At 39.5% G+C, this 23,933-nt stretch overlaps 1 protein-coding gene across 3 annotated transcripts in view; it reads right to left on the bottom strand.

Annotated features, from left to right (window-relative positions):
• Window positions 1-23,933, bottom strand: part of sptbn5 (spectrin, beta, non-erythrocytic 5) — a 52,929-nt gene that overhangs the window by 23,220 nt on the left and 5,776 nt on the right. For 2 of the 3 annotated variants that reach the window (XM_083550589.1, XM_083550590.1), the window contains exons 7-34: window positions 20,544-21,178; window positions 20,105-20,243; window positions 18,031-18,254; window positions 17,727-17,880; window positions 17,431-17,631; window positions 17,092-17,298; window positions 16,319-16,478; window positions 16,091-16,227; window positions 15,757-15,960; window positions 14,064-14,216; window positions 13,833-13,963; window positions 13,365-13,616; window positions 12,945-13,232; window positions 12,511-12,754; window positions 12,195-12,334; window positions 12,012-12,111; window positions 11,708-11,878; window positions 7,194-7,358; window positions 6,525-6,751; window positions 6,147-6,333; window positions 5,534-5,716; window positions 5,337-5,450; window positions 5,081-5,238; window positions 4,863-4,995; window positions 4,596-4,741; window positions 3,041-3,155; window positions 2,840-2,950; window positions 2,536-2,715 (exon numbers count right to left, since the gene is read on the bottom strand). In XM_083550589.1, the coding sequence (XP_083406715.1) occupies window positions 2,536-2,715; window positions 2,840-2,950; window positions 3,041-3,155; window positions 4,596-4,741; window positions 4,863-4,995; window positions 5,081-5,238; window positions 5,337-5,450; window positions 5,534-5,716; window positions 6,147-6,333; window positions 6,525-6,751; window positions 7,194-7,358; window positions 11,708-11,878; window positions 12,012-12,111; window positions 12,195-12,334; window positions 12,511-12,754; window positions 12,945-13,232; window positions 13,365-13,616; window positions 13,833-13,963; window positions 14,064-14,216; window positions 15,757-15,960; window positions 16,091-16,227; window positions 16,319-16,478; window positions 17,092-17,298; window positions 17,431-17,631; window positions 17,727-17,880; window positions 18,031-18,254; window positions 20,105-20,243; window positions 20,544-21,178 (5,259 nt within the window). Of the gene's footprint in view, window positions 1-2,535; window positions 2,716-2,839; window positions 2,951-3,040; window positions 3,156-4,595; window positions 4,742-4,862; window positions 4,996-5,080; window positions 5,239-5,336; window positions 5,451-5,533; window positions 5,717-6,146; window positions 6,334-6,524; window positions 6,752-7,193; window positions 7,359-11,707; window positions 11,879-12,011; window positions 12,112-12,194; window positions 12,335-12,510; window positions 12,755-12,944; window positions 13,233-13,364; window positions 13,617-13,832; window positions 13,964-14,063; window positions 14,217-15,756; window positions 15,961-16,090; window positions 16,228-16,318; window positions 16,479-17,091; window positions 17,299-17,430; window positions 17,632-17,726; window positions 17,881-18,030; window positions 18,255-20,104; window positions 20,244-20,543; window positions 21,179-22,413; window positions 22,912-23,933 lie in introns of those variants that run through there. The other variant, XM_083550591.1, reaches the window with a different exon arrangement.

The following is a 23,933-nucleotide window of genomic DNA, read 5'->3' as shown; positions in this document are numbered from 1 at the left end:
TTGTAAACTATTTCTTATGAGTAAAGTAAACAGGAAAACAGGAGAATAATGAGCTATTAAATGGTGTGATGCACGGCTGAGGGCAGTTTTACTTTTTATTGCCAATTACTTATTTAAAAAAGGAGACCTCTTCTTTCATTTTAAATAAACTTTACCTTATATAAAACTTAAATAAACATTTTCTTTATTATTACTTTTTCAAAAACACAACATTCACCATATCAAATAACCTCATTGTTATAAATTGTTTTATGGCTTAGTTGCCTTTCAGGAACTCAAACTGTCACGACCAGGAAGTATAAACACATGGAGCACATGCACATGGAGCGTCAGCTTCTGTTTGTTCGCGAAGCGCTCTGTATGTATGTGTTTAATTGTCAGTCAATTGTTCGTCAGGAAAAAAAAAAAAAAAAATATATATATATATATATATATATATATATATATATATATATATATATATATATATATATATATATATATTCCCGAGCGGCACACTCCAAGGAGAGAGCTCGCGCTCCTCACGGCGTGGCAGTTTCTAGGGCATGAAAATGGAGCTCGCAGAGGGTTTCGAGATGGGCTTGTCCCTTTCTCCAACCTCACCTGCTTGGTCCAGCACTCGCACACAGGCTCGGAAGCCTATCTGAGGAGGAGGGGGGGCGCGCTTTGTGAGCTAGGCTCAAAGAGCTATGGAGTTGGGGGCGCATTCTGTGCATGAGCTGCACATTCTGTGCATGATCTGCGCATATTGCGCCGCACTTATTGTGCCACCGGAGAGCACTCCTCGAGGTAAAAAAAAAAGGTTCCTCCTTCTAGTAAGCTGGTCGAGCGGTCTCTAAAACCGGGCGCAACCTTCATGTCGGGGTCTCTCCTTCTTTTCAGACCTGCACACTGAGGTGTCATGGTCATGGGCGAAGCCCCTACAGCCCCTTTGACGTTGTATTCACACGTCATGGGGAGGAAAGTACATGGGTATGGAGCGATGCTGTAAGTTGAAGAGACGCTTGTGAGCTATTTCTCTCCTTAAAGACCCCGACATTATGCACGAAAACCCTGCGCAGTACCTCCCACGCCTCTCTCATGGGACTGCTTAGCAGGTACAACCCCAAACTCCAACCCATCCCCTCCCATCCCAGTGTCGCGACTCACACTCCCCCTGTCAGTGATCCTGTGTGGCGCTCAGTGAACGAGAGCCCGGGTTCTACAGCCGGTACTTCATAGTTCTCAGAAAGGACGGTGGGTTGCATTGTATTTTGGAGCTATGTCACCACTCACTTGTGAGACCTAGGTTCAGGATGCTGACCCTCAAGCAGGTCGTGTCTCAAATCAGATCCAAGGACTGTTTTACGGTAGATCTAAAGAATGCGTACTTTCATGTATCCATCCTTTCTTCTCACAGAAAGTTCCTGGGGTTCGTTTTCGGAGCTGAAGCTTACCAGTATCAGGTTCTTCCATTTGGCCTTGCCCTCTCACCAAGCACCATCACAAAATGTGTTGATGCGGCTCTGGTCTCCCTGAGACTTCAGTGCATCCGCATCCTTAACTATATCTGCCATTGGTTGATGTTAGCTTGATCAGAGCAGTTAGCGGTCCGGCATCGAGATGTCGTTCTCGCTCACTTTAAGGTTTTGGGGTTTCGGCTGAACAGCATGAAGAGTGTGCTTACTCTATTACAGAGAACCACTTATCTCGCCTTTATATGTGATTTGACTACTTTGTGCACGCAGCTTTCCCCTGCCCCCATTGTGGCCATCCTTATAGCCATCAGGAAGGTCAGGGAAGGACAGCCTCTCACTGTCCAGCAGTTCCAGAAACTGCTATGACTCATGGTCATGTCTATGGGAAGGGTCCCATCTATTTTGGCACATCAATTGCCTTGAGATGCTGGCCGTGCTCCTATCGTTGAAGCATTTTCTCCACCACGTGCTGATCAGTAAGGACAACACCACAGTGGTTTCTTACATCAACCATCAGGGAGGTCTGTGCTTGTGCCCCCTGTATAGGCTGGCGCACCAGATCCTACTGTGGGCCTAGGGGAAACTCCTCTTATTGAGAGAAGCTCACATCCCAGGTCAGTTGAACAAAGCAACAGACACCCTGTTAAGGCAGGGGTTGAGACCTGGGGAATGTCGGCCACAACCTCTCATGGTCAAGCATATTTGGGAGAGATTCGGTAAAGCCCAGGGGATCTGTTCGCGTCTCAAGAGACATCGCAATGCCCCCTCTGGTTCTCCCTTACTCCTGCAGCCCCACTGGGTCTGGATGCCATGGCTGAGGCATGGCAGAGGCTGCCCACTGCCCGGTTGGCTCAGTGCTGGATTTTATCCAAGGACAATTCGCAAAAAGTTTGGCTCCATCCACCCTGACAGTACGCATCGACCATTTCGCAGCGTCTCATTCCCTCAGGGAACTATGGTTACATTTGTAACCTAGCGATGTTTCTTTATTCGTAAATATTTTGTACTCATTCTATACCAAGTACAAAATAAAACTGAGTGTATGTGAAAGAGAAAGAGAGAGTGGGGAGAGAATTACTGTCTTGAGGAAAATATGATGCTGTTTTGCAAGCTGCAGGTCTTGCTCCCTTTGCTCCATGTACATGCGGAGCTTCTCCCAACTTTCCACTACCTCTTGCTGTTCCTCCTGTATCTTACTTCTTAGTTCTGAGGAGCATTGTTCTAAAATTGAGTCTGCAGTGTCCAGTAGCACCTGCATCTATAAAAATACCAAAGCAAACACACAGAAATTAAATATAAATGGCATAATTTGTGATCAAAATCACTTCAGTCATTAAGTTTGATTGTATCCTTTGAGGTAAAAATCTGGATGTTCTCAGTACCTGCTGCTCATTTCCCACCAACTCATTTACCAATGACTCATGCTTCCTTAGCTGCAATTCAACCCCTTTCAGGTCTTTAGCAATGTCATCAGGAATACACTTGTATCTGTCCTGTTGGATTGCAGATAGAGTCAAAGGTTACCACACTAATAAAACAATTGGATTTTTAAGGTTACCTTAATATATTTTGGATTTCAGTACCTCTATGAGTCCAAGGGCATCAGACAAATCTTTGCAGACCCTGTAACATTCCTCTGAATTACACAATTCTTTTGTATGACTTTTGGCCAAATTCTGCAGCTCTTTCCATGATTCTCTGCCATAAAACAATAAAAAAAGCTTATTGAAATATAAAAAAATTCACGTTAAAGGTAGATGGGTAATATTTTACACACATTAGATGCTATTTTAAGGTAGAGACCGACAGGGTGTCGAGTGAGGAGTTGTGGTATTGTATGAGGAAGTAAGGTGTGTCAGAGAAGTGTGAGAGGGTGGTGCAGGACATGTATATGGACTGTGTGACAGCAGTGAAGTGTGCAGTTGGAACGACAGACTGGTTTAAGGTGGAGGCTGGACTGCATCAAGGTTTGGCTCTAAGCCCTTTCCTGTTTGCAGTGGTGATGGACAGGTTGACAGACAAGGTCAGACAGGAGTCTCCGTGGACTATGATGTTTGTGGATGATATTGTGATTTGTGGTAAGAGTAGGGAGCAGAGAAGAGCTTGCAGAGGTGGAGATACATGTTGGAGATAAGGGGAATGAAAGTCAGTAGGAGTAAGACAGAGTACATGAGTGTAACTGAGAGGGAGGGCAGTGGAGTGGTGCGGTTGCAGGGAGAGGGAGAGATGGTGAAGGTGGAGGAGTTCAGGTACCTGGGTCAACAGTGCAAAGTAATGAAGAGTGTGTTAGAGAAGTAAAGAAAAGAGTTCAGGCAGAGTGGTTGGAGAAGAGTGGCAGGAGTGATTTGTGATAGAAGGGTATCTGCAAGAGTGAAAGGGAAAGTTTTTAGGAATGTGGTGAGACCTGCTATGTTGTATGTTTTAAAGACAATTGCACTGAGTAAAAGACAGGAGATATTAGAGGGACAGCGCATGTAGGGTGGACCTCCTTTTAGGGAGGAAGTGAGAGAGGCCTGATTGAGATGGTTTGAACATGTGTAGAGGAGGGACATGGAATACATCGGTAAGAGAATGCTGAGGATGGAGCCACCAGGAAAGAGGAAAAGAGGAAGACCAAGGAGGAGGTTTATAGATGTCGTGAATGAGGAGGTTTATGGATGTGGTGAACGAGGACATGCAGGTAGTTAGTTTAAAAGAGACAGATGTAGAGGACAGAATAGTATGGAGACAGATGATCCGCTGTGGCAACCCCTAATGGAAGCAGCTGAAAGAAGAAGAAAATGCTATTTCAAAGTATCGTGTAACCATGGTAATACAACATGTAATATCTAGTTTAATCGACTGCACCGTAATTCTTATTTACTTGAACAAACCTAATGCCATTTGCAATACTGATATACACCATACTGTTTACCCTGTACAATATACATAACTATAAACTATTAAATTTACTTAATTTGCTATTTGCAATACTAGTTGGACGCTAACTGCAATTATTGTTTTTTGTGACAATGAAGGTAAACCAAACCTAATATTTTTGTCTAATAGGTTTCTGTAGATGCTGCACTGCAATGTTTTAAAATAAATGATTTGTGTGCTGACACTTTAGTACCCACTGTGTTTCTTGAATTAATTTACCTTAGTAGCCCATGTGTTTCTTGAATGAATGTTCTCTCAGGATGGTTGTTTTTTATGAGTCTGTGAGCCAGCTCTTGACATGAACGCATCCTCTCCCAACCCACATCTAGCTGCTTCAGAAAGATCTCAAACCTTCTTTGCAGGTGCTGTCATAGATCAGGTGACACTCAAGTTTATCGTCGTATTCAATAAAGCTCATTGTCATAGACACAACAATAAATTGCACAGATTAAGTTTAAAGTTTCAGTTTTTTTCTATGTATCTCACCAGGACATGTTCATAATCAGAGCCATAGTTGTCAGATGAGGCAATTAGTCGCTCCTGTAAGATCCACTCTTCCAGTTCTGAGGACTCCCTCTTAAATTCATTCAAATGGAGGGCATCCTGGACCCTTTGTCCTCTGTTGAACAAATTATTTTATTTTTTACAATACATTAAATATTATTACACAGTATAAAATTGTGGATTTTTTTTTTGCCAATTACCTTACTGCTGCTGAGTGCTGTAGTTCAGTTAGCTGAGATCTGATGTGGTTGTAAGGTCTCTTAACTTCTTCTAAACCCCATGCTTGTACAGCTTGGTCCACACTGGACTTTAGTTCATCCACCTGGGCAGAAAGTACCTCAATCTGCCCCTCCACAATCTGCACACATTAATGAGTAGCTAATTACCCCCAAAAGGCACATACCTGACTGGCTAACATGTTATGAACTTATTAACCCAGGAACAATTTTTACTTACTTTATGCTGCTTCACAAGGCTCAGCGTGGCTAATTCATTTTTGCCATAGTCAGTGCTAACCAAAGCTGATGTTTCAAATAAGGAGACTTCTAATTCAGCACAATCAAGCAAGATCTGCATGTAATAATATATAAATATATTCACACATTATAATGAAACATAGGGATTGCTGTAGGCTACAGGGGTGTGGATAGTACCTGTTCTCTTTTGATTGCTTTGTTGAGGTGAAAAGAGCGTTTTTCACAAGCATCCTCAAGTTTTTCCCAAGCTGCAGACAAATGTTTGCACCTTTGGTGTACTTCTTGGTTCCCCATAGCCCTGCCTCTGTCCAGAATGCGCTTAAGATACTGTCTATGGCCAGCCACCTCTGCTTGCAGCTCCTGTTGGGTTTCAATATAGGCTTATGTGTGAGAATAAGCTCTTAAACAGAATTTAAAAAATAATATAGGCAGTGATGAAAGCATGCATAAAGCCACTGCATCTGTTCAAACTTTTCTCATTCTATATTGCAGGGCAGCTGAATAAATTTGAAATGCATGAAAGTAGTAATAACTCTCATCGGTATAGAAGAGTTCTCTTTCACACACACACACACACACACACACACACACACACACATGCACACACACACACACACACACACACACACACACACACACACACACACACACACACACACACACACACACACACACACACAAACAATAAATTCAGCTTGCTTGAATTCGAAGAATAGCTTTTATGCTTGTCTGTTTAAGAGCTCCATTAATCTATTTTCTGACATCCCATTACTTATTTCTTCAATTATACCTTGTGTTTCTGGAGGAGGTTGATGGCCCCAACCAAAGATTTGGTATAACTACTGGTATCTGCTACAGGGTCATGTTCAGCAATCCAAGAAAGTTCCAAGTCTACATCGTGGTAAAAGCTGTAGAGAGCCACGTCTTCTTCTAACTGGTTTCTGCGCTGATTCAGAGGTTTTCCAAGAGACTTAAACCTAACAAACATAAACAAACAAAAAATGATGCTTAAGAAAATGAGTTAATAAAATAAAATGGACTAATATGACCTATATGTATTAAATAGACAAGATCCATTTTATGATCAAATTCTTCAAAGCTCTGTAAAACACTGTAAAGCATTCCAGAAGAAACACTGGCCATAGAACATTTTAACAGAAGAACTCACAGTTTCAGGTACATGTCTGTCTCATCAAGGATTCTTTGGGAGTCAAAATGGTTTGTAGCCAGATGTTTGGCATGGGTGACAATGGAGTTCATTTTATCTGCAAGGTCCTGAGCTTCCTGCTCAACTTGCTTGTGTTCCTTCAGGAGCATTCGACTCGAGCGAAGGTCATGGCCTTTAGGTGCATGCTGCAGCATCCGCTGAATTTCCTCAATTTTTATTTTTGAGTCCTGAAATGATGTGCTCAAGTTATTGTTCTTTTGTTCTTTTCACAATTTATAATGAGAAATGTAGCCTTAAGTTTAACGTCTTTAATATCTTTAAATTGTCTTAATATATAAGTATTGACATATGATGTTTGAATCATGTGTTAATTCAAAACCAGAAGTTATGAGCATTTGAATATATTAGTTATTTTAAGCAATGTTTCTTTAAAAATATTATAATAAAAATAATATATTAAAAATAGATATTGAAAACAAATAAGAAAAGAGTATTTTGAGGTGGAAATTTAAACATGTAAAACAAGTAATAATTTTATTTATATATATATATATATATATATATATATATATATATATATATATATATATATATATATATATATATATATATATATATATATATATATATATATTTTGTCTTCTACCAAAATTAGTAGTATAAACTTGCCTGAAGTAGCTCCATGAGTTGCTCCTGTTGGCCAGCCTGTCTTAGTTTGTTCCCTCTTTCTGCCATTTTTCTTTGGAGCTCATTCCATCTACTGTGCACTTGCCGAGCCTTTCTCCGGATATTCTGACTGTTATAGTGGTCCTCAGACAGCATTTCTTCTCCTGCCTTGTCATTTAAAATAAACCCAGTATAATTTATAGACATGACTTCAAATTTAACGTAACATTGAAGAGGCACAGATAATTTATCACAACCATATTTGTTCAAAAGAATCAGTGGATTGTAGCCATAAAGATGTGCATGAGCTATAAGATCTTTTTGGTGATTACTTTGGTTGTGTTAATTTTTTAATTACACTGTCTACAGCAAACAGTTTACATGCACCACTGCGTTATTAACTTGATCTGTTTCAACAAAGTGGCTAACAGCTTAGGCACTATCCTCACAGGAGAAAATGGAGAAATAAATTAGAGGTTTTTAGAATTGCATACAAAGACAGAATGTTCCGCTACAGACAGGTTTTAAAAGTTGCTAGGGCCAAGCACCTGATCAAATTTATAGAAAAGATCCCAAACAATCCAAAGGAAATTAACAAAAGATCTGATATCTGAAAAGACTATTCCATCATAGTTTGGTAGTGAGAACTTTATGAATCTCTTCTCTGAAAAAAAATTAAATAACAGGAACTACAGCTAAACCAAAAACATCTGTTAGGTCCAATTCCAACTAAATTACTGAAGGAAGTGTTACATAAAGCTGAAGAGCCTCTTCTTAATATTATTAACTCCTCGCTCTCTTTAGATCATGTCCCTAAACCCCTCAAGTTGGAGGGTATAAAGCCCCTTATTAATAAAACTCATTTAAATATGAACAAACTATCAAATTATAGTCGCATTTCAAAACTTCCGTTAATGTCGAAGATTTTAGAAAATATTGTGTCTACAAGAAAACAATATCATTGAAGAGTTCAGTCAGATTTCAGTCAGATTTCAGTCAGATTTCATAGCACAGAAAGTGCTAAAGTTAAAATCACAAGTGACCTGTTTTTAGCTTAGATCCAAGGCTACATTTCTCTGTTAGTTTTACTAGATGCCAGTGCTGCATTTGACATTATAGATCATTACTTTTCATAGATCGCTTATAGAATTTCACAGACATTCAGGGACAGGGCATAGGCATAAGATGGTTAAGAGCCTACCTGTGTGACTGATATCATTATATTGATTCAAATGGAGAACTATCCAGGTTAACGTAAGTAAAATTTGGGGTGTCATAAGCTTCAGTTCTAGGTCCCCTGCTTTTCACAATATACATGCTTCCCTTGGGAAATATCATTAGAAGGCATGGGATTAGTTTTCATTGTTATGCTGATGATACCCAGCTGTATATCTTATCAAAACCAGACAAAACATCTCAGTTGGCTCGGTTAACTGAGTGGGTTAAAGAAATAGAAGATTGGAAGACACATAACTTTCTATTATTAAATTCTAATAAGAAAAGATATCGCTTATTGGTCCAAAAGCCAGTACAAAGAAGCTCCAACAATTCAACCTGCATTTAGAAAGACGTATTGTTACTACTGGTTCAACAGTAAAAGACCTGGGAGTTATTTTAGACAGCAAATTGTCTTTTAAAAATCATGTCACACATAACACAAAAACAGCCTTCTTCCACCTTATAAATATAGCTAAGATAAGAAACATATTGTCTATATCTGATGCAGAGAAGCTAATTCATTCATTTATGACCTCCAGACCACGTGTATGTTTAGTCCAATATAAAGGAAATGGCATTGGACAGGGAAAGGAATCCACATCACTGGCGGGGTGACGTCACAACCAGGAAGCATAAAAGCAATGCTTTCGCCCCGCATTCCTCCTTGCCCCTGCTATATTATGGGGGGGATACGCTGTGTCGATGTTTGGGAGTGGAGCATGCTAGGTCGGTTCTCGAGGGAGCATGTGCATGACATACTCCACTCCCGGAAAGCACTCTTTGAGGAGGGTGATCCTGCTCCTTGTGTTTGTGGCCCTGCTTTAGCTGGGGCAAAGTGGCGTTCAAGGACCTAAAGCTTCTCCTTTCTCGGTGCCTTTCTCCCTCTAAAGAGAGGGGGTTGATGGAGTTCTCCATAGGCCTTATTCCTCCCGACTCTTTCAGTTCCAGGGTGTCACTATATTCGAATATAGTAGGAATGTATAGTAGCCCTGAGGACTACAAAAGAGACCACTAAGGCCATTGGCAGGTACATGGCCACCCTCCTCTCCACAGAGAGGCAAATTTGGATAGGGCTATTCTCCTTGATGCCCCGCTGGTGCCGACCGGCCAGTTCAGTGACGCTGTTAATGTGGTCGTCAACAGGTGAAGAAGCAGTCAATGGCATTACATCCAATGGTGTTCCTCCCACGTCGCCCTGTGGGGCTGCTTGTCGGGCAGCTTATATCCCAGGCCACTTAAACCAGGGAGCAAATGTCAAGGGCCAAGGCCTGGGGAATTTCAACTTCACCCCTATGTGGTGTAGCAAATCTGGGAGCAATTTTACAGAGCTCAGGTGGATCTCTTGCGACTGAAGAGACATCGCACTGCCCCTCCCTGGTTTTCCTGCACTCCGACTTCCTCCACAGTTCGGATGTGTGGATGTATATTGGAGCAGCTGTTTGTCTGCTATGGGCCCCCGAGGAGAGGTCGCCCTGCAAATAAGCAGACGCTCAGCAGACAGATTGTGGATGCTATTTCTTCTTCTTTTGAGTCCTCTGCTCCTTTCGGGGTCAGAGCGCACTCCACTCGAAGTGTGGCTGCCTCTATGTTCTTGTCCTCTGGAGTCTCCCTCTAGGACATTTGCAACGCTGACTGTTTTCAGGTTCTATAGCCTCGACCTCTGTGCAAATCTTGGTCCCTCTGTCCTTCGACCTAGCTGTACCTGTCAAACACTAGGCAGCGCTTGGTCAGTCTGGCTTGATTGAACTCTCGTTCCCAAAGCATTTCTGACAAAGCTTGATTTTCTGAAGGGGAACATCTCCAGGTTATGTATGTAACCATGGTTCTCAGAGGGAACAAGAAGCTGCATCTCTATGTCAGACTGGCTGCATCCCTGCAGCACTTCCTTCTCTTTCCATAAGCTGGCGCTGGTTTCACTCCATGTGCTTTTAAGCTTCCTGGTCAAGACGTCACCCTGCCGGTGATGCCCCACTTTGCATTGGACTGATTATACACATGATTTAGAGTGTGGACAATGCGGAGGCATTCCCAAAGCTTTTCTGACGCAGTGTCTCATTCCCTGGGGGGGAAACATGGTTACAAACATAACCCGGAGACGATCTTTTTAGCCAGGCACACATAACACATAATACTTATTACAACCTTGTGCTCCAGTAAGTCTGATAAAATGCACATTATTATCTTGTGATTGTTAATATTATAAACAGAAGCTATGCTAATTCCTCTCCACTGTTTTTCTTCTTCTACCCATCCAGTCATCATAAAGTTTAGAAGATGCTGACTCTGCAAGGATCCTGAGGCATCTAGAGGTTGCACCACCTCCAGTAGAATCCCACCTCATGAAGACTTCAAAGAGAAGGTGCTGACCCTGCAAGGATCTTGAGCCATCTAGAGATTCACCAACTCCACTTGGAATCCACCTTTCAATTCAGATGTTAAGCTAATTTATTGCATAGGAGCTCCTGGTTTCACAATTACAACTGACTGTATAATACTGTAGAAAAGAAATAACTTATAATGACACTCACCGGAGTGCTAATGATATTTCTCACTCTCTGGTGTTTGTATTTTGCTTTGTTTGATTCATATTAGAAATGGGAAGTAATGAAGTACAAATCCTTCATTAATGTACCTAAGTAGGTTTTTCTGATATCAGTACAGAAGTCTGCTAGCTTTTGAAGCTAACAACAAGCAAGGCAGAAGACAACAAAAAGTCTGGGGTTAACGTGGATGAGACGGAGGGAGTCAGCGATGTAAACATGACTGAGAAGAGAGACATTCCTGATCACCTGATCATCATCATCTTTGCTCTGCTTGTGTTATATATGGTGGTTGTTCAGCCTGGATACAATCATTAGATAACAAACAAAAAAAAATATTTTGTATAAATGTATTAATATGATGCAAGGTCCAGTTACCAGAGTGACACTAAAACAGTTAGTAGTAATGGCTCATTTTTACTTCAGGACATAGTGCCCATAGTCAATACTTCAACTTTTACCAGTCTTTTAAAACATAAGTATCTGCACTTCTACTTGAATGAAGGATTTTTGTACTTTTGCCATCTCTGATGTATAATCACATGCTTGATATTACTCAAATGAGGATGGGTTTTCCTTTGAGTCTGAGTCCTTTCAAGGTTTCGTCCTCAAAGCATCTAAGGGAGGTTTTTTTTGCCACAGTCCCTTGCACAGGCTTGCTCTTTCGGGATAAATACACAAAGTTCACCTCACTTTTAAATTTTTGTTCTATAATTCTTACATTCTGTACCTCAGTATCTAACTCATACCTAAACATACCTCAATCAGTCGGTCAAGAAGGACTTGATTGGCCTGCATCTCTTTTTCTGCTGCCTCATGCCTTTTAAGTTTGTGCAGGATGTTAGTTGGGTCTCTGTAAGATTCATCCTCGGCTATCGTAAATTTCTCCTCCATCCAGATGAGTAGCTCTTCAGCATCTCTGCAAAATTCCTGCCAGAGACAAAAAATTTAGAAGTTAAAATTTAATATTATAAAGTTTTAGAACTGATTAGTCCTGCCTATTTAGTGGATAATGCTACTTAGGTCAGTGAACATATACATATAGTATCCAATATACTAATACCTGATATTTTTTGGAGACAAGTAATTCCAGATTTCTTTGTTTCCAGCTGTCTTTGAGCTTCATGTTTCGTTCTTCAATGGCCCAAGATCGGTGCTGAATCCTGAGAGAACAGAAGCATATTACTTAAAAATACAAAAAGCAAATACAGAAAAACAGAAATTTAGAGTGAAAGGCCATCCCTACTGTTTGGATGCAAAGTGGCTTTCATCCATAAGCTCCTGACTCCTGTCTCTAAAAAGACTTATATTTTGATCAAGAGCAACAAGCAAACACTCCAGCTCCTCTTGGCGTCCAAGCAAGCTGTGAACACCATCCACAGAATCCTACACAAACATACATACATACATACATACATACATACATACATGCATGCCCTTATCGTCAAGCTAACATAAAAGTTGTCTGAAACATAACAGTTAAAAAAATTATTTTCACCATTACTCTTTTTGTGCATGGCTGTAATATAAATCATTCCTCGAAAAATTACACATGATCTTACCCCTAAGTCTTTGACCTTCAACCTGGCTTCATGACCAGCTATTGTAGCATCTATTCGATCAGCATCTTTGTTCCACTTCTGAAGCTGGAGTGCTTGCTCTAACCGCTTGTTTCGACTGGACCAAAGTTTGTCCAGCCTGCTCCATTCCTGGTTCAATTGAGCCAAAGTTTGTTGGATATCCTTTGAAACTTTGTCTTCAGATGATGCTTCCACAGACTTCGCCAGCTTCTCCATGCTTTTCAATCTGAAATAAATGGCCTATAACTTAGATGCAATGTGTAGTATTTGATGCTAGTGTTTAGACTACAATTAATCTCTTCCATGCTATATTTTATAATAGAAAATGCAGTTGAGTTTAGTGATTTCAGCTGTTCTGAAATCACTGTACAATTATACATTTATTTATTAATTGGTGCAGTATTTTATATCAAAACCTTGCTCTCTGCTGCTCAATCTCTAGCTTTAGTTCCTGGTTTTCATTCAACAAGGCTAGAGCAGAGGAAACATCCGAGCTGTTCTCTTCTTCCAGCAAACATTTTTCCGCTGCCTCAGACCACAGCAGCAGATCTCGGGACTCCTTCTGAAAGAGTTGCAGGTGTTGGGCCTCCTCTATAGTGCTCTGTCTTTTTGCAGCCTGTCTCTTGACCTGCAGCAGCAGCTTCTCCAAAGCATGCACCTCCTCCATGATAGCAGCACTTTCTGCCAGGCTGCAGTCACGCTTCCTGTAACATATGTAGGAAAAACACAGTGAAAGGGGAAAAAAAATTAAGGGATCATTTTAGAATTATTATATTATGCCCTAAAATATCTATCATTAGGTTTTAGGCTTCATACTGTGTGCCACACAGACTTACGTTTTAGCCACACTCTTTAGGTATTCTATCTTCCTCTCCAGAGCTTCGATCTCCCTTTCAGCTTGGGCCTGTTTTTTTTTTTCAGCCTGGAGTGCTGAAGCTGAGCTGCCCACACCAGGCATATCCAGCTGGACCAGTTTCTCCAGGAGCTGGGATTTCATATCTTCACAAGTGTGCAAGAAGGACTTGATATCAGCTGAGCTAAGCAGTTCCTGAGCCATCTCATCTTTTAAGACCTGTATATGGTCCCACCTGTGGACAAAATGTATATACTGTATATATATTTTTTTTTATCAGTTTAGTACAGCATTCACTGACATCTTCAGTATTAAAGGATTTTTAATACATGGAATTTTATGTTTGCATGCAATATTACATGTATTTTGCATGCTTTATTACAGTAACAGTAAATATGTAGATTCTGAAGGCATTATGATAACAATAGGGTGGAAAACCACTTCCTCTTACCTCTGTTTGACCTGAGCTTGTCTGGACTGAATCTTTCTCTTCTTGCTGTGCTGCTTTTCCACAAGTTCTTCACCCAGTTTAGTGATGTCTTCAAGCTGCCCCTTCCCACTGGCCAGCTCTGTAAGAAAATTCTTCATGTGGAAATGGATTAGAGAAATTAAGTTGTATGATAAATACATACAAATTAAAAGCAATATTTGTAGTGCATTTTATCTTTTTTTTTTTTTTTACCTCATATTTAGCCTGCACAGCCTCAGTATTTTCAGAACTGGAGCTGAATGTATTAAGAATGTTCTCCTTGTCCTTCATCCAGGACTCAAATTCCTCACAGGCATTATTAAACTGATGGAATCGAGAAGTTTCATCCAAGATTTTTTTCTTATACTACAGGTAAAAAATAAGATTTAGTTATACTCTGAACCTTAACATTTTAACAATGGTCAATTATGAAAAAGAATTAGGTTCCATTAAGTATAATTGTATCTTTTACCAATTTCCAAATACCAAACAATTTTGAATTTCAGAATTATTAAATTTCAGTTGCATAATACACAATTGGCTTCCCTCCATAAATAAATAAACAAACAAATAAATAAATAAATGTGACCTATTTTATTGTAAGCTGACAGTAATACTTACATACCCATTATTTGCTTTGAGAATGTTGATGGAAAAATATAGAGAAGGAGTTGCATTGTGTGCAAAAAAAAAAGCGTACGACAGAGTACAGAGAGAGGAGTTGTGGTATTGTGTAAAGAGGTCAGGTGTGTCAGAGAAGTATGTGAGAGTGGTGCAGGACATGTGTGACAGCAGTGGTGTGCAGTAGGAACGACAGACTGGTTTAAGGTGGAGGCTGGATTGCATCAAGGATCGGCTCTAAGCCATTTCCTGTTTGCAGTGATGATGGACAGGTTGATGGTATGAGGTCAGACAGGAGTCTCCATAGACTATGATGTTTGTGGATGATATTGTGATTTGTGGTGAGAGTAGGGAGCAGTTTGAGAAGAGCCTGGAGAGGTGGAGGTACACACTGGAGAGAAGGGGAATGAAAGTGGAGGAGTGGTGCGGTTGCAGGTAGAAGAGGTGGAGGAGTTTAAGTACCTGGGGTCAAAAGGGCAAAGTAATGGAGAGTGTGTTAGAGAAGTGAAGAAAAGAGTGCAGGCAGGGTTGAGGTTTTCATTTGGAGTGACAGGGATGGACAGGATTAGAAACACGATTATTAGAGAGACAGCGCATGTAGGATGTTTTGGAGACAAGGTGAGGGAGGCATGATTGAGATGGTTTGGACATGTGCACGGGAGGGACATGGAGTACATCGGTAGGAGAATGCTGAGAATGAAGCCACCAGAAAGGAGGAAAAGAGGAAGACCACCTGACTATATAAAGCTCTCATAACAACCCTACTGAATATTTTTGGGATAAATTAGAATTCTAACTGCAGGTTTATGAATGTGGTCAGGGAGGACATGCAGGTAGTTGGTTTGACAGAAACAGATGTAGAGGACAGAGTAATATGGAGATGGATAATGGGAGCAGCCGAAAGAAGAAAAAGAAGAGGTACTTTTCTTTGAGAATCCTAGATGCTTCAATATTGCCCTAATTAAATCTGTATTTTTTGGATTAAAACATTTCAGATTTGTATTTATGATTTGTATTTACTTAAATATAAGTAATAATGTGATATAAATATATACTAATATTATTTAATATATAACTATATGATATAATATATTATAATATAATATATTAAAATACAAAAATATATAACATAACATAATATAAGACCTATATATATATATATATATATATATATATATATATATATATATATATATATATATATATATATATATATATATATACACTAATATAGATCATTTATTTTTAATGTAATGTAAGCATTTGAAGAAACGTGTTCATTCACCTGTAAAAGTTCACAGATATTGTTAAAGTCTTTCTCTAAGCTGCTCTGTGTATTTTCTATGGTGTCTTTCTGAAAATGAGGATCTGGCATGGAGGTGGTCGAGATTTCAGCAGTTCCCCGCCGCATGGAACGGGTACGTCGTGGCCTGCTTACTTTCCGATTCTGGTTTTCTGGAACTACATTTGTAGGTGCAGGTAGGGTTTGCTGCATTTTCATAATTCAAGCAAAAGAAAATTGTTAACACATTAAGGGCATGCAGTCAAAAATTACTTAAAAGTACAATATGTCATATAAAACAATGTAATGGATTTTTGTGATCAGCGGAGGGTCTTACAGATGATGAAAGCACTGTAATGTATGTAGAAGGCACCAGTTGTTCATTTCCTTTACGATCACGAACAAGCATTTTTTCGTCTTGATCTTTGCTGAGGATTGTCAGCATTTCTCCACGGTCCCAGGTTAATTTTACCCCTAAAAAGATTTGTGAAAAATTGTATGTGTTAAATTTTGAATCGTATTATAAGAATTAGATTAGCAATCCATTAATACATGTGAATTGCACCTCTGTATTTGAACCTAATTTTGGCATTTAATTCCTGCTGTGGTAAGATGTGTGAGCTTTCTCTGCTTTTCACTGAAATTCTTCCTTTTTTCTTCACTGTCTCCCTTTCATCTTCTGATGAATCACTGTAGTGGATTATTATGGTCTGCTGAGGTTCTGTCTGAATGGAACAGAAATAATGATTATTTTGGCTTTTATAAGAAGTGCTACATTTGGCCTAATAATATTAGTTTATATACAATTATTTTATATTATTATTATATAATAATATAATATAATATGTTATATATATATATATATATATATATATATATATATATATATATATATATATATATATATATATATATATATATATATAATTTAAATAATAAGTAAAAAAAACATTATTTAATTCATTCATTCATTCACTCACTCACTCACTCATTCACTTTTTAATTTTCCTTCTGCTGCTGCGGTAAAAATGCTGAGACATGCCTGATACAGCTCTACAAGGAGCCACCAGGGGGCATGCTTATGGTCAAATCACCTGCAGAGGAAACCCACTTCCATTTCCACTGCTTCTTTCGTTTTTTGTTTTTGTTTTTTTAATTATTTTTCTTTTTTTTTGTCATTCCCCATAAGTCAAAAGACTAACCAATAAATGCAACGTTTTTTCGTAAAATTCAGTTCCTGCTCCACCATCCTTGTTTATATGTTTTTAAATGTTTCATAGCTTAAGATTTTAAATGGTGTTTTTTAATATTGCTAACACTGTAATTATTTTTACTAACTGTTAGTGGAGCTAACTGGACAGCACTCTGGGCTTGCTCAGAGAGCCTCTTCATCTCTGAAGCATATGCCCCTATCTCCTTCTCCAGTCTATGGTGACGCTGGAGCAGGGCAATGGTGCTCATCTCATTGTTTCCATAATCTTCATCAGTTAGAAGGGGCTTGCGGTCATTAAGCCACGAGTTTGCCTCTGCTGCATCAGCAAAATACTGCAAAGATATTGTTTATGGTTACAACAGAGTCTGTATGCATATAATGATAAAACAGTCTAAGAGTTTCACAACGTGCACATTCTGGCTGTTGTGGGTCTACCAGTTAGCTGTAGAATCAGTAGCAAGAACCTGTTTGATAATGTTGGCTGCATGCAGTCTGTTTTTGCGGTTTGAAACTTGGTCTCTAAGTTGCTGCCACTGTTTCTGCAAAGTCCGGATCCATTTCTGTATATCTCTCTCGTTGGGGTGTCTCCCTCTACACAGTTCTTGTCCCCTGGAGACAAGCTTGAAGCAAAGAGATTCCTCTGACTGAACTTCTGCTTCCAAAGTCTGTATATGCAACAATGAACAACAAAAATGAAAAACTTAGTTTGCGTTAATTGTAGGAAGTATTTAGCATTTTCTTTATTATTTAAAGGGTCAACCTTATGGTTTAGAATTGCTTGTTCAATCTGAGTGAGGTCTCTGCCCAAAGATGCTGCTTGCACCAGAAGCCATTTTTCATAGATCCAAGCCTCCACTTCCTCACAGTCATGAAAGAACTCAAAGAGCTTCAGCTGTCCTTCTAGGGCTCTCCTCCTTTAAAACCATAAATGTTATGTCAAACATAATTTTTTTCCACAATAGCACATAGTACATAGTATAATTATGTGTGATTATGACAATACCAGACTGGAGAACCACAAATAGCAAAAATAAAATTAAGACTCATTTATTTGTAGACATTACCTGTTCCGACTGAGAGCCAAAAGTGAGTCGTACTGGCATTTAAGCTCTTTCACTCTCCTCTGAACCTGTGAATCATCCCTGTGTTTCCCCCTTAAGGCACTACTGCTGATAGCACTCAGTGATTCTCCAAGAGAGAAGATCTTGGTGTCCAACAGTTCTTGTTTTTGTAGTAGATCTTCCACCTCTGGTAATTGCTTCCCTAGGTCAGAAGATGCTGCTTGGACCTAAAAGTGAAACAGCACACTGGAAAAAGTGAGATTAACTGCAATGAACACCTTTATTATGTTTGCAGTCTACACACCCCCTGGTAAAACAAAAAGTTTATGGAAATGTTTTGTTCCCATTTGCTGTTATGTGTGCTTGTGGAGATTTGTACATATTCAGCCACAAGGTCATTCATAAAGTCACATCATGATGAAGAGTGAAGAGGCCTGGGATGCAGTCAGTATTCTAATTTATCCCAAAGATGTTCAGTAGGGATGTGGTCAGAGCTCTATAAAAGTCCAACTCTTGTAAACCTTATCTTCATGGAGCTTCAACTTTGTGGCAGGAAAAGTCAGGTGGTCGTTCTGTTTTCCTACTTCCTGGTGGCTCCATCCTCCACATTCTCCTACCAATGTACTCCATGTCCCTGCTCTGCACATCTCCAAACTATCTCAATTGGGCCTTTCTCACCTTGTCTCTAAAACATCCTACATGTGCGGTCCCTCTCGTCCTGTCCATCCTTGTCACTCCCAATGAAAATCTTAACATCTTCAGCTCTGCTAACTCCAGCTTCACCTCCTGTCTTTTACTCAATGCCACTGTCTCTACACCATACAACATTGCAGGTCTCACCACAGTCCTATAAACTTCCCTTTATACTCTTGCAGATACATTGATTACAAATCACTCCTGCTACTCTTCTCCACCCACTCCACCCTGCCTGGACTCTTTTATTCATTTCTCTAACACACTCTCCATTATCTTGCACTGTTGACCCCAGGTACCTGAAATCCTCCACCTTCTTCACCTCTTCTCCCTGCAACCGCACCACTCCACTTAGTGTCCACTTCACTCTGTCTTACTCCCACTGACTTTTATTTCCATTTACAATATCATCTGCAAACATCAAAGTCCACAGAGACTCATGTCTGACCTCTGTTAACCTGTCCATCACCACTGCAAACAGGAAAGGGCTTAGAGACGATCCTTGCTGAAATCCCACATCCACCTTGAACCAGTCTGTCATTCCTACTGCACACCACTGCTGTCACATTGTCCTCATACATGTCCTGCACCACCCTCACATACTTCTCTGACACACCTGACTTCCTCATGCAATACCACAACTCCTCTCTTGGCACTCTGTTGTACGCTTTCTCTAAATCCACAAACACACAATGCAACTCCTTCTGATCTTCTCTATACTTTTCCATCAACATTCTCAAAGCAAATAAGGCGTCTGTGGTGCTCTTCCTCTTCATGATACCACACTGTTGCTCACAGATGGTCACCTTTTCTCTCAGCCTGGCTTCCACTACTCTTTCCCATAACTTCATGGTGTGAATAATCAACTTTTTCCCCTATAGTTACTGCATATCTGCACATCTCCCTTATTCTTAAAAACCAGTACCAGCACACTGCTTCTCCACACAATGTCTTGTTGAAAACTCCACTGCCATCTCTCCTTAACATCTTCATGCTTCTACTATGTCATGTGGTCCAAATGACTTTCCACTCTTTTGTGCAAAGTCAGTTGGTCAGAGAGTCAGAGCTAATCCTTACACTCTCCCCTTGAAATGCAATAGAAATGAAGTTTTGCTAAATGAAAGTGTGGATAAAAATCACCAAATCAAGATGTGCTGATTGACTGTTACCCAAAGTGCTGCAAAAGAGCTATTTTTATTAAGGTATTAGATAAAGTTTGTTACAACCAGGTTACTAAAACAATTCATTTTGGGTTATTTTTTACATAAAAAAAAACAGGAGATTGTCTACTTTTTATATCCACTGTATATTTTAGAAGAGCTTTATGTTTCTGAAATTAAATTATATTTAATAAATAACAGTTTAAATAATTGTAAATACTAACCTGTAGCTCTATGAGGTCCAGAGAGATCAGTTCTGTGTCTTTGAGAACATCAAGTGTGTCCACAATATCTCCAACAGAATCTCTTTTCTGCTGCAAATGTTGGAGCAAAGCTTGCCATTTTTTTGAGATATTCATTTGCCTGTTGAAGGATGACAATGAAGGACAACGAAGAAATGCTTCCTATTTGCTTATAGTGAGCACACTTTCAACAGTTTTTTTAGGTCCACTAGCTAAAAAAGTCTAATACTTTGAGGAAAAATAATTTAAAAGAAACAATATAATATTAAAGAAAGATTTTACAATATTTAAAAAATATATGAATATACTACTCAAAATACTCATGACTTGAGTCTTAAAATCTTGTATTTTTGTTTTGTAATTTTATTATTATGTTTAATAAAACTGTGGTCCTAAAACACCATAATACACTTAAACACACCTGAAGATGACTTGTTCCTTGCTGTGATAATTCTCTCTCTCAATGATGGCTGCCATCTCACTGAGAGCTTGAAAGCGAGGCTCCCGAGCCAACACATCAGTGCATAAGGCTTCCAGTTTCTGAGCTGCAACCTGGGCTTCCTCCAGAGTTTTCTGTTGCTTTAAATCATCATTCTGAACCAACTGCAGTGTGTCCTCCAGGTAGTTCTCCCTGAGTGTTGCTTTGCGGCCGAATTTCTGGGCCAGTTGCTCAAGCTGCTCCAGCCTAAAGAGAACGTTTTGCAGGTAGCGCTCCCGTTCATATTCTGCCCTCTCTAGCAGTGTCCAGGTCCTCTCAATATCTCCAAGGGTCTTGCCCTCTGGAGGAACATAGGCACGCTGATTGTTAGCCATCAGCTTTGTACGCAGATTAAAGAGGTTGGCTTCAATAGCACCTCTTTCCTGGTACTTAGGGGGCTTCTCCACAGTGCGGAATGTTTTGAAGGAAGCCACCAGCTGCTTCATGCCTGGTATGGAGTTCGGAAAAGAACGATCATCTAGCATCACTATTTTGGTCTTGATCCATTGTAGTAGGTCAGAGACCATGTTCTCATATTCCCTTTTCATGTCTTCCATCTCTTTCAGGAGCTCTACAATCTGGAAACAGAGTCAATTCAAGAATTCAAGTTCACAGGTTACAGACTGAATTGCAATTCCGATTTCATCCATCAGTATAAATAAGGTAATTTTTGGTAATATCCTTAATCAGAATAAAACATACAGAGCTCAATTGGCAAAATGACAAAATTAAAGCATAGAGAAATGCTTTTGCTTAAAAGGTATGCACACAAGAGTAAAATTCACATTGTCCTAAGCTAATGTTATTATCCAGCCACAGGTTTTGCCAGCCATATTATGGTCAAAAATTGTGCACTGAGGAAGATGTAGGGAGTGAGACATGCAAAACAAAACTAAAAGGAGCTATACCCAGTAATGCTACAAACAGGGTGGCATAACAAAGATGATGTGTCTAATAAACAACAACAAAAGCTTATACCCAAAAACACTGTTGCTGTGTCTAATACCAGCCCAACAACCACTAACGTTATTGCTGCCAGTCACTGGTACTTCTATGCTGAGAATGATTCACCACCCATATAAGCAGTACAAGCACCCATATAAGCACCATACTCAACAGTAGTGGTCCCTTTCCATCTAGCAAATTATGCAAAGCAATCAATGTACTACAGTTTAAAGGTTCAAAAGTTAGTGCACCATTGCAAATATTTAATTTGAACTTTGGGTTTAAAACTTGATCAGGTATGTAACCCAAGTTTAAATGATTATCTAATGCATGTCTGTTGTTTTGTTCAAGGTGATTATTATGGATTAGTATGGAAGGTTGCTAGATAAAACCCAGCAACAGACAGGCCTTATTGTGTTCTTGAGCAAACTATGAAATGCTCAGATCCATACATTAAAGAAGAAAATAATAATAATAGATATGGAAACTTTTGCTTGCAAAATACTGCTTAGCTGTTAAAATACATCTATTAAACCCTAAAACACTTTGGTTTTTCAATGAACCTAGTGCTAAGCTTGGTGTTAGCTCAAGGTGCTGATTGTTCTGAATGTTCTGTATGCACTAGTCACTTGATAATGCACACAATTATCAAGCTTGGTGTTTGCACCAAGGTGCACCTTAGTGTGCTCCAGGTGCTGATTGTTCTGAAAGTTCTGTATGCACTTGATAATTCACACAATATACCCCAACTAATGAAATGAGATGTAATCATGTGACGTCACAGCACAACATGGTGTGAAAGGATTGAAAAAATCTTTAGTTACATCAATATATTACACTAACATCTATAGCAGCTACTTATACACACCTTTTGCAGTGCAGACAGACTCCTATGAGGTTTAATTATGACCTCTTTCATAATTTGCCATCTTAGCCACTGATTGCTGAAATTCCCAATGAGAGACATTTCCAACGAATGGCCTGGTTGGCTACACCTAAATCCAGACACACCGTCTGTATCGTCTTCTCTCAACACCAAACTGCTCCGAAGTCTGACCCAGTCTGGCACAGTTCCCAAATTGACGTGCGCATCATTATTTAACACACCTCCATGACAGCTAGTGTACTGTTCTATTCACACATACGGATATGGAGGTGTGCAATCTTGTCATCCTTTTCCTGCCAATGCAGGACAGGACACTCATTGTACCTTTCCATGAGTCCCTGGCCAACGCTAAAATAGAATCTTCCGGCCTCTGAACTCAAATCCGCTAGGTGGCCTTCAGCTGTCTGCTGAGAGACATTTATCTGTCATGATGCTGAAATATGGTGAGTGCTATTTTAGTATCTTGCTAACTGTGCTGTGGGGTGGAGACTGGCTTCCTCAGTTGTGTGTATTACCAGGCTAAGATTATGCTTATCTGATTAGAGCCAGAACTCCTTCCTGCCCTACGGCTAAATCCAATAATCCACAGTCTCCCTAAGTGAACACGTAAGCTATCATATATTTGGAGCCTTAAATCTTGATGTAGAAAAACACTTCTATATGTTATGTCCAAACAAGCATGCTTGCTTCTTAAGTATATTTTTGTCATAACATTTGTGATCTTAATTATTATGTAATTTAGGGGCACAGTGGGACAGCAGATACACTTTTATACGCTTTTATGACAATAAAAGCTTCTTGACTTGACTTTAAGTACAAAAGTATTGGGACACATGTTCCTTTTCCAGCCATATGTGGTTCTTCCCTAAACTGTTGGAAGCACAATTCTACAGGATGCCGCTGGCTGCAGTAGCATGAAATTTTTCCTTCACTTGAACTAGGAGATTTTAACCTGTTAAAACATGATAATGCCTCTGAGCACAAAGCCAGCTCTATGACGATATGGTGTACATGGGTTTGAGGGGAAGATCTTTAGTGGTTTGCTAAAGAGCTGACCTTTTGAAAACCCAAAACAAAATCAAGTGCTTGCTGAAGATAAATGAGTTAATAAATGAGTCATTTAATTCTATTTTGAGGGGCAGTAAAATTTAATTGCACATTCAGATGTACAGTCCCTGACAAAAGTCTTGTCGCTTATCTATTTTGTAGAAACACCTGCTATTAACCTGACTTTAATTAATCAATTGATGTTAGAAATAGCTCATATGAAAAAAGCTAAAACCCTCCCAAATGATGTTTAATGCACTGAAATAAATTAGTTTCACTAAAAAAATATTTATCATTGAATCAAGACAGAAGGGTCAAATTTTGGCAAGACAAAAGGGGTGCTGTGGTGCTGTAAGATCCAAATTTAATATCTTGTATGACTTCCATGAGCTTGAAGGACTGCATCTATGCGGTTTGGCAAGGATTCATACAATTTATTGATGAAGTCATCAGGA

Source organism: Silurus aristotelis (assembly GCF_946808225.1).
Source record: "Silurus aristotelis genome assembly, chromosome: 9".
Taxonomy (NCBI): Eukaryota; Metazoa; Chordata; class Actinopteri; order Siluriformes; family Siluridae; genus Silurus; species Silurus aristotelis.
Note: the sequence above shows the minus strand (reverse complement) of the source record. Positions and strands in the feature narration are given on the sequence as shown.